At 40.0% G+C, this 11,043-nt stretch overlaps 1 protein-coding gene across 1 annotated transcript; it reads right to left on the bottom strand.

Annotated features, from left to right (window-relative positions):
* Positions 1–1,132: 1,132 nt before the first annotated feature.
* LOC112979301 (cell surface glycoprotein CD200 receptor 1-B-like) lies at positions 1,133–10,699 on the bottom strand. The gene is made up of 6 exons (XM_026093364.2): positions 7,766–10,699; positions 6,449–6,757; positions 5,085–5,333; positions 4,114–4,215; positions 3,113–3,159; positions 1,133–1,879 (listed from the first exon to the last, which is right to left on the bottom strand). The coding sequence occupies exons 1-6, from the start codon at positions 7,830–7,832 to the stop codon at positions 1,763–1,765; spliced, it is 891 nt and encodes a 296-aa protein (XP_025949149.2). The 5' UTR covers positions 7,833–10,699; the 3' UTR covers positions 1,133–1,762.
* Between the last annotated feature and the right edge of the window lie 344 nt (positions 10,700–11,043).

Genomic DNA, 11,043 nt, shown 5'->3' with positions numbered 1-11,043 from the left:
GGTCCTAATTCTCTTTCTTTAAAGATCTACTGGAGTGAAAATAAGATCTTAGTGTTCAGCATTTCATTTTGTGCAATGAAAAGCTCTTGCTTTGCACCCTAAAAATCACAACACACATATGCAACATGATTATCAAAAGCAGGCTGCTGCGCCACCAAACTCTCTTCGTTATGAAAGTCATGTCATCCTTAGAGCTGACTGCAGTGGTCAAACTTCTGAATAAGACAGACCTGGATTACTGTCATTGTCCACACGAATGTTCCTCACTCGTCAAACTGAGCAACACCAACCTAGGAACTCACTTTAGACTCAACTGTGCAGTTCTCTAAGGATCAAGAGATCTTTCCTCTGTTTCAGTGGCTTCCAGTCTCAACAGACTCCTTAGCAGCACCCTGAGTGTGGATGGTCCAGGCTGACAGGGGAGAGCAAATCGGATGCTGGATTGTGCCCACATTGTCCCACTGTGGCCAGCAGAACTGGGACACCACTTCCCTAGCAGTTCCCTAAGGAACTGCTGTGAGTTTCATTAGAGCTATAAAATGCTTTTCCTAACTAGCATCTGTGAAATCTTATTTTCACTAATTCCAAGCTAGCTGACACTTATTTCTCCCAGGGGTTGCATACCTGAAAAGGGGCATCTCCTTCCCTGCAGACAACACAAAGCAGCCATCCACAGCTCAGAGGTAGGAACTGAGCATTGACATTTAACACCCCAAGACAGGCATCACGGGGTTACCCAGCAGGAGTGACAGGACAGCAGCATTCTGTAGGCACTTCTCATTGAGGCAGAGAGTGACCCATTGTGCCTCTCCGGCATTTGGCCAAAAATAATGCCTGGATCGTGTCAGTAGGTGTGCCCATCCATATGTATTTGGAGGTGATAAAGAAAAGCACAATTAAAAAGCACTTAGGGATCTTCATACCTAAGAAGACTGAAAGAGGAGAGAGAATTTCCTCCAGCTACACATAGGCAAAGACCATTCAAAGCAAACATTTGAGTATACTTAGTGCTGCATTAGTTTTCCGGATGGTTTGACCAACTTGACATACAAAACAGAAATTAACATCCAGTCTGTAGCTTTTTCAGCTCAGGAGGTGGGCAGGGGAGAGGAAATGAGAAGAAATAAATAGCTTGGGATTTGTTTTTTTTTATATAAATAAGCACACTACAAGTATTTTTCACAACTCAGCACCACTGTTCTCCATAAAACCATGCTGTGATCTCGCCTTCTAAGAAACTGGTTAATAAACACATACCCAAATAGCTCCAAATAGTCCCAGAAATAATTTTAGATAAATATTTGCATATTTAGATGCTGACTTCAAAATCAATCTTAGAAAATAGCCTATTGCTATTTCTCATTTCCATAGCAAGTACAAATTCAAAGTGGCTTTGTTTCTGCTATTATCAATGTAAACAGAGAACATAATTCAAAAAGAAATCTATAAAAGAAAAAAAAAGTAAACAGTGATGACAAATACCAGATTGTCATCTGCCACATGTAACTATGCACACAGAAAACCTCTTCTATTTCTACATTTCTGTTGGATGGGGCTCCTTGGCCTTCTTTGTTTTGGGGTCCCCTGTGTCACTTGCTGGCTTCCACCACAAAATTGCAAAGGGAACCCAGTTACTAAAATGGAAAAAAGTGCTATATTTTCACCATCAGTCTGTTATTTTGGCACAAAAGTATGTCAATTATTGATTTGAGGAAAGATCATTAGTAGGTGAGCTGATATTAGATTGCTTGTGCCTCTACTGTTAAGAGTTCATACACATAATCCTTGGATTGTAATTCTCATAGACACTCTCTGATAAAACAGAAAGCTCGACTGCACGTGGTTCCTCATGCTGTGGTGTTGACCTCAAGTTCTTAGTCTGCAATATAAAGAAAAATATATACCATTATATTACCTTGTAGAATTATGTTGAAACATCGTACATATAGAGTCCAAATGAAAAACAAGATTGAAAGAAATCCAGTAGGCAACCAGATTTGCAAAGGAACTGGACTGCAAAGGAATTGTGAATTTATTTCTCTAAGCCCCATTAGCAAAGAGGTAGGGCACAGAGGGTGAAACCTGAGCTGGCAGAAAGATACAGAAACGGCCTTTACAATGCTTGAACAGGACAGTCTCTGGAATCTTTTTCTTAGTATGATTGAAAACAAATTGTGAAATGTCAGTATTTTCTTCAAAATAAATCTCAATGAACAATGCTAACTTAGCCGAAAAAACCATGCAGGCCATACACATTCCAATTTAGACACCTAAAATTACCAGAAGCTTTTGACTTTTATCTCTGCAACTCCTACTCCTGTCAGTCAAATGGTGCTGAGTGCCATAGAACAGCATATCAGGAAATTAATCATTCTAACTTCAGAGCACTGTTTGACTAGCTTGCAATAAACAAGGCACACGGCCATGAATTTAACTGTGAGCAGAAAACAAAACATGAAATAATTGCTCTTTCAGTGTGCATTAAATCAGGCAGAAGCCCAGAGGAAGGAGCAGCATATTATCATGCTATTAAATATGTATCAGGATACTGGAATTAGAGAAGAAGTAAAACTTGCAGTGGCAAGTTTAGCACTGCTGTTTCCTGAGTGTTCAAACTGCAACTTAAAAAAAATTTTTACAGCTGTTTCTGTGTCTAATACAGCATAAGGAAGTGCACCCTTTTCCCTTATTATAAATGTCTGCCCATTTTCATCAAATCTTTAATTGTGCAGATTCCTGTCATGAAGGACAATACACATTCTTAAACCAAAGGTCAGAGTTAAGGTTACTCTGTAATGCACAATTCTGAATGCATTAACTTTTGGGAGAGCTAAAATTCAGCTTAAACACTGGCATTATAAATGCAATTTATAGTATTCTTAGGCAGGAAAAGCTCTCTTCCATTCTCCCTCTAGTGCTTAAGCAATTAGTGAGATACTGTGAATGCACACGCAGATAGGGCCGTGCAAGTAGTAGACACCTTCCTAGATATACTGTTCCTTATTCACCCATCCAAGCACAGCCAGAGATAAATGGGAGTTTTGTGAGAGCAGACACACATTGCAATGGAATTACAGGTATTAGTGAAGTAAACACAAAAAAGCCCACTTACTGCAAATGGCGCTGCTGGCCCAAGTGCCGATTTATGTAACCGGGAAGCTGAAAGTAGGATGTTGGAAATTCAAAATGGTTTGATGGGGTACCATGCACAGCTGTTCTGCCCACAGTTCTCACCTAGCTGCCCTCTGCTGTTGAAATACTTTCTTCTAAATATAGTTCCAAGTATTGGTTTAGTTCTTACTTTTTATGTCATGGTTTAGAACATGCTCTTGCCAGTGCTATTGTTTTATTTTCCCCTTCAGTAAAACTTTTAATCACCCTACAAGACAGGATTGAATCAACACAGTCTTCTTTTTCTAAGTGTACTTTTTCTCAATTCTGAGGGGACATGATAAGCCAAGCAACCCATCTGAGCTGGACAATTCATTTTCTCATCTCTTTGCCTGCCCCAAACCACACTTTGCTCTGTGGCAGTGACAGGCTCCCACCAAAGAGCTGCAAGCACTGGTCGGTGCTGCCACCACTGATAGTAACTGTCCTTCCTTTTTCCTCTCCTGCCTTTCCGCTTTCCTCACCCTGCCTTCTCTGCTCTTCTAGTGCACACCTCCCCTCACAGTCCCTTCTTGCCAACCCTCTTTTGCCCCCATTCATTTGTATCTGATTCATGAAATATCTGCAATGTAATATGCCTAGTGGGGGGAATAATCTGAAAGACATACACAGAGGAGGAAACCCAGACAGTCAATAACTTCAGAATAGAACTAAGGCAACGGAGGGGAGTAAATTAGGCACTTTGATTCTCTGCAAGTTCTCTCCATTTACAGTTCACCCCCCCAAAGTTGCCTTCTTCCAAGTTTTCATCTCCTTCTCTCCTTAAAACACTCTCCCTTTCAAGCTACTCTTCTTCCTGTCTCCATTTTAAGTCCCCACTTGCCTCCCAACCAATTCTGTCAGCAATAAAGTTTATGTCCTTGTTCCTGCACATAGTCAGCGATGAGCCTGAAATGTTTTACAGTCCCTTCTGAGATGCTGACTGTTCTCCAAATGACTTACCCTTGCACCTGAAAATCAAGCATAAAATCACACCAACACCAATGACAGCAGCAACACTTGCAGATCCTCCTATCAGGAAATAGTGAAGCTTGAGGGAAACATCTGAGAGATGAGAAAAGAAAGCTAGTTACAGAGCTAGATGTCAACATCCACTGACTATATGATGTTACTGCCTACCTCAGCAAGAGAAGAAAACTAAACCTCCACCCCCATAGCTCACACAAGCTGTGAGACACAGGTGAGATGTCCAGATCACAATCAGCAATAGGAGGCTGCCCCACACACCCAGTCATTCACGTGCCCAAACAAGCTTTTGTGCTTGACCCCAAGTGCCTGAACAGTCTCTCTTTGTTTGAATGAATCAACAGATCTGATCATTTGTCCTTTCAAAATGCTGTCCTAAATGACTGGGCTATGTTGACTTCTGTCCTTCATGCCTCTGCTTCCTAAATCCCACTAGTAGAACTTATATCAGGTCCAGCACAGCCAGCTGAGAAGTTGAATTTTACCCTTTACTGCCCTGAAAAAGATCCCTTGAGAGTCACAGACAGTCATTCTCCAAGGAAGTTTTCTCCAGGCCTTAATCTTGTGGGGAACTGGGTCAAAATTCAGCTCCTGTGCTTCAATGCTCACACCTAAAATTAGTGAACTGCATCAGAGTGGCTGCTGAAAGCAACTTTTCTGTCACCAGTGACTGAAAAGGACATTGAAACAGAATGAGGGACTCTTATAAAAACAAAACTAGAGTAGAAGGAAGCAAGCTCTGGCAGCTTCCCTATACAATGCCAGGAACTTTGGGTTTCAAAGGACTAGCTCAAAATTATTAATTTTTCTACGTGCACTACGATTTTGGTATGTCATCCCCCTAAACAATCTATGAAGCTCTGGCAGTCAGTAGGAACATCTGCATAGAGAAGTACAAAGAATCACAAGATCATGATGAAGAGCAGTTACAGAAAGATGATATATACATGATGGATCTAAGGACAGAGACTTGTTTGTAGCTAGATGGGTAACGAGGCAGGTCACAGTGGGATGCATGCTGCTGTCCCAGTCTATGCAGCTCACTCTGGTTACTGTTCCATCGGGATGATGAACTTCTTTCTCAGTACTGTGGTTATTTGCAGGTATCCAGGAGATTTCTGCAGCTGGCTTTCCTGCAGAGGCTTGACAAACAGCCACCCCACTCCTGTCAGAGGTCAAAGTCACTGTAGGAGGGACTATGAAAGAAGAAGAAGAAAAGACCCACGATCATTATTTCTAGTTCAGTATAATCTCTCCAATCAAGAAAAATGGGTAGTATTTTTTAGTTTACATCTCCAATTCAAGATATTTTAAAGTAATCTGGAATATTAGCACTAGCCATCTTCAGGGAGAAAAAATACATCAGAGTCCAAGATTAGTATCTCCAAAAATTGCTAGCTGTACTTAAAAGTCTTGTTCTCTCATGTTTTATGAAAGAAGATTACAGCAGAATCAGAAGATGGAATGAAGAATAGGGCTATTTTAAATTACGAGTTCTAAATACAGCAGTGCACATACTGAAGAAAGTATCACTAAAATTTAACTAGTATGACCAGAACATAAAATCCATCCCTAGGTAAAATGTTTCTTCAAATTTATGGAAACCCAGAGATAGTTTACCTGATTCTGAAAAAGATGATTTGATGTATTGATTATGCTTCCTAATACTCTTTTGTTCCTGCCTAGCTTGAAAACGGACTTTTTTCATTTTTATTTTAGTTATGCAATCTTATAGACAGCTTTCAGTATTTCTCGAAAAGTGAAATGTTTCCAGATAATGTCCTGAAACTCTTGCTTCCTTCTTATTCAACCCTTACTCAGACAAAACACACATCGACCTTGCTGAGAATTTTGGTTGAGCGTCCTCTTGCTCAGCTTACAGTAGCAATATTTATTTGCCATCTTCCATTTGCATTAACCCATAAGAGCACATACTCCTAGTCATGTGTACATTCATGCAACATTCAAAACCTCTGTTATGCCCAAAGAACTACCTCAGAAACTACCCTAGACTGTTGTATTTGGTGCATCTTAAAACCTCCCTGGTTCATGACTTGGAAGAAACTTAAATAAAATTGCAAAAAACAGAGTATTTCCCCATAATAACAGCCCAGTCCTATTGCGTATCTCCTCATCCCTGTTCCCAAATAGCCAGCCAGACTAAATCAGCTTAAGGTATTGTCTCTTCACTGAGGAGTCTTCTACCTCTTTACGTGCAATTTCAGCATGTCTCAGAAATGGATTTGGACTTTTAACACCAAATCAAATCATTTTTATCTCCGCACAAAAAAAGGCACAAGGTACGTCTTACCTATCACAGTCAGAGAAGAGAAAAAAATAAAATTCCCCTCACTGCTGACAATTTCACATGTGTAATTTCCTTCATCGCCAAGGTTCACAGGGTAAATACGAAGAGCAGGGTCATTGTCAGGTGAATATTTCCATGTCATCCTCTCATTGCAGTTTAACTTTCTTGTCTCATTGTTATCGTATCTATAGGCCAACGAGCAGTAAGTGCTGGATTTCATCTTCCATGTCACCATTAGCAAAGGCATTTTGGAGAAGTAAGGGCAACGCAACACAGCCTCATGACCAGCCTCCACGTTCACTGTATTATAAGCTACAAAAGAAAAGAGAAACAAATAATGCTATCATCATCATCAAAGCATAGGAGGCTCTTGACTTTGTTCATTAAAAATCTCTACTTCATTATTGTACTGAAACCCTGAGCAGATTCTGTACCTTCCTTTGTGTATTTATACTATATGGTTTAAAAGCTGGCTGAGACTGCAGCACATTTCAGATAGATACCGTGGGCCCTGTGTTCCCTGGAAGACTAGTGATACTGCAGGTCCAAGGCTTGTAATTGTACCACACTTTAACTATTGTTTCAATTGGCATTGTGAATCTGGAGCCTGACATTTTTGCCATTTAAAAACTTTTCCTTTGGGCTGGTAGCCTTGGGGACACAGAGCTCAGTGCAGACACATATAACTAGCATCCAATTTCCAGGTGCAGCTTCCTGCTGTCACTCTCTTTGAGGACTGGGAGTGCAGTGGAGATGGCACCTTTCTGCTGCAGACTCCATGAATGTAAGTGATGCATGCTGGTGAACTAAAGTCCTCCAACTTTTTTTAGTCAACAGATTTTTTTCACTTTTGTATGGGCTTTGAAAAAGTGATGAGGAGGGCAAGACTCACCCTCGAGGGAAAGAAAACTACATAAAAGAAATAGCATGTTATTGAATTAGGTGCCTTGCTTAAAGCGTAGGTAGTAGCAGCAGTAGTGATGGAGCCTGTAAGGAGTTTAAAACCCAAGATCACTTGGTGCAGTAGTTTATGTATGGGACATACATAGATCCTTCTTCTGCCAGAAATAATAGTTCTTATGATGTTTTCTCAGTTGAAGAGGAACTGGATCTTCAGGTGATCTGTGATAGATTCCTATCAGGTATCTCATCCTGTGCCACTCTGGGAGGCTGAAGAATTATTTTGTCTGCTGAGGTGACATCACTCTTTGTGTACACATTAAACAATAAACAAAATTTCACTGGTGAACTGTGAAGTTCCAGTGTACTAGTGAGTTGGGAATACAGAGTATCAAGCAGTTTGCTATCTTTCTTACTTACCTGACCTTTGAACCAGGCTGATTAACAAGAAAAGGAGTGCAGCCAGAACTGCTCGGGTCTGAGCCATCTCTGGCAGAAGGCATTGGCACTGCAGAAAGTGAAAGCAAAGAAAATGACATGGAATCACAAATTATTGTGCAAGTCCCTTCAAAGAGAACCCAAAGCAAAATCTTTATTTCCTTTGAAAACAGAAATTCTAAAAAAGACTCCAGGTCAAGCAGCATTCTCATGCTGAAGAAAGTAAAACAGAAAGGGTCGTGAGAATAAAGGCTACTGTTTACAAACAAGTTTTAGAAATCCAGGATCTCTAGCACCATTTCCCAGTCATCTCTAGCTGCTCACCCTTCATGCCCAGCTACCTAGCACAAAGATTAGCTAGAGACCTGCTACACCTTTATAGGCTTATCCACAGAGAATGAGAAGGCGGCTTTGCTAGGGAGCACATGCGTGCTCTACAACACTTTCTGAAAAATAAAGGCAACAGCATGTATAAGAAAGTTCATGATCTAGTCTTCATCAGCTGTTCTAAGGAAGCAACCTGAAGAAGTGATTCCTAACGCTTGCCACACTTTTAATTTCCCAAAGGGTAACTCCACTTCTGTAGTGGAACAAAAAGGACAATCATCTTACTGTAAGTGATCAAAACCATGCAAGTTTATTTCCTGTTTTTTGGACACAGTGTTCTGAAGAGGCATTTAGCAACTTAGGCTATTCCATAACTATATGATTTTTTTTAACAAACTATTTTGTATCAATTGTTAGCTACTTCTTAGTAAATGGGCAGCTATTCATTGGTAAGACTGAGACGGTTGCTTTCATTCAAACCCATTGTTTTCAGGTCCACACAAAAAAAACACAGCTGCATGTTGTCCAAAAGCTTTCCAGTCAAAATATATATGGTTCATAGCAGAGAATTATGACAAAAGCTCTTTCAGCTGTTGCTTGAAAATGGGTTAGGGTAAGAACATCACTGAAACTTTTCTGCAGTCAGATATCATACATAAGTGACCTCAGTCTGGCAAGGCAGTTTTGCATTATACTGTGTAAACGACGCACACGTGTGCTCACACAGCCAAAATCCCAATGACTTTGCTCAGGTCTCAAGGCTGCAGCTGATTTTGGACAAGCACCTGCTGCAACTCATGTTGATTCTGTCACAACCAAAAGATTCACTACTGATACACTGCTGCACCCCCGACCAAGAGGCCTCAGAGGACGTGAGAGTGAATATATCTTACTTTCTGATGTTGCTGTCATGAATCGGTCATTAACAACAAAAAGGGAACCTGTGTTTGGGTGAACTGCAGGTTCCTTGTTTTGAAGCAAATCAACACATGTTGAAGAGTACAAGGAACTTTCCATTTCACTCCAGAGTGACACAGACATGCTGCTCAAGCACACGAGTGACGCTGTTGTCAAAGCGGGGAAGAATCCTGCTAAGAGTTTAAAATGAAGAGCAGGTTGATGTGCCACAAAAGACTGAGAGCTCCCACAGTGTTTTGATGTCACTAGCCTTCTATAGCTTTTATCACCAAATATTTGCTCTCTTTTTGTCAACCTGGTTATAGAGGTTCAAGCAGTATTGCCTCCTATTCCTGATTATATCATCTCTTTTGACCCTCTCCCTATGGCATCCTGCCTGTTTGACAGAAAATCCAGAGCTCTAGCTTCCTACTCAGAGAGGTTGAGTCCTGCCAGACAAGGTCAGAGGTGGTTTTCTTTGCTGCTGTTGTTCTCTGGAAACTACCGTCTTATACTACAAGCTGGGCTTGGAAGACTCGCTGGGATCCTTTCTCCATCCATCTTCACCCCATTTACCTGCACTTTTGTCTTGAGACTCTCTCTAACCTGCCCATAAAGCCATCTCCTTTTCCCTCACTGACCTCTGCACTCCCAGTAATTCTCTTCTTGTTGGCCTTTTTGACATTCTCTCCTTTATGCATTCATTTATGTCTCTTCAATATTCTATTTTCTGAATCAGTTAACTGCAATTAGAGATGACTGAAAAATGGTGTTTCCACCCTATGGAAAATACTGATATTTCAATAGTTGTTTTCATTCTCAAGTCAAAATCCAATATGCACCAGACTAGCAAATATCTTCATGCAATGGTTGATTCAGAAATGTCATATGTGTTGCAACAGGACTTTCCTTCTGGGCTATTCTGATCAGGTGCTGTTCACACTCATTTTTAAGTACAAGTACACTTCTCAAAATGTGCTGGGAGGAAGGGAAGAAAGCTGGCCAGAGTTTAAGCCTCTCTGTGCAACCAGAAACCCAGATCCTCAGATGATATCAATTGATGTAAAAGTTACAGGCTTCAATAATGTTGCATTAAAATTCCATTTTAAAATACATCGAGTGAGGGTGCCTGGTGCACAGAAAAAACAAACAGATCACTGCCATATTTGTGTCACAGAAAAATCAAACACTGCCACATTTGTGATCCGAATGCAAGAGGAAATATTTTTTTCTTAAACACACTGCAGTATGTATGCACATTCAGACAACAGCCTGACAGGTTTTCTGCAAAATTCTAACAGAACTCTGACATATCTGGATGAAAAGCTTTCATTTCAACCTAAAAATAATGCCAGTGCAACTATACTTATCAGTATTCTACTACTAACCTGCAACATGTAATGTAACTCCTGTATTACAAACCTCCCAAATTTCAGTTTTCATTCACCTAAAATATTTGCCACAAGCAAAATATTTTGTGTTGCTTCATGTTATTCAATACCATTTAAAGGTTGGGGTTTTTTTTTTTTTTTCCAATTTGGATAAATTATGCATGACAAAAGCTGCTTTCAGTCAAAAAATTTTGAGAATTTGATTTTACTTTATCAAAAAAGGTGCTTTTTACTCAAAATCATGTACTGAATTTGACCCAGTTTGCAAATAGTTTTTCAGTCCCTCTAAAAAGAAAAGAAAAAGAACCTTCCACAATGTTTAACAACAAATTCAACATTCACCAGTTTTGCTGGAGCTGTATGTATTCATATACAGAATATTGTGGTATTGTACTTTGTCCCAAAGAACTAACCTTTTTTAAAATGCATACAATTCATATATCTATATGTGGTTATTTGCTCAAAAGTACAGGCATTAATGATTAAAAGTGGGACATTACAGAAAGAACAGAGGATATACTGTTTAAATATTCATGTACGAAAAACAGAGTTTAGACTGCGATTTTTAAGGTTCACTGTCCTTGAATACTTATGCCTGTAAGCAAGAAGTAAATCTCAAAGTAAAACCCGTAAAGGAGAAACCAA

Source organism: Dromaius novaehollandiae, chromosome 1 (assembly GCF_036370855.1).
Source record: "Dromaius novaehollandiae isolate bDroNov1 chromosome 1, bDroNov1.hap1, whole genome shotgun sequence".
NCBI classification, from domain to species: Eukaryota; Metazoa; Chordata; class Aves; order Casuariiformes; family Dromaiidae; genus Dromaius; species Dromaius novaehollandiae.
This window is presented reverse-complemented; position numbering and strand designations above follow the sequence as displayed.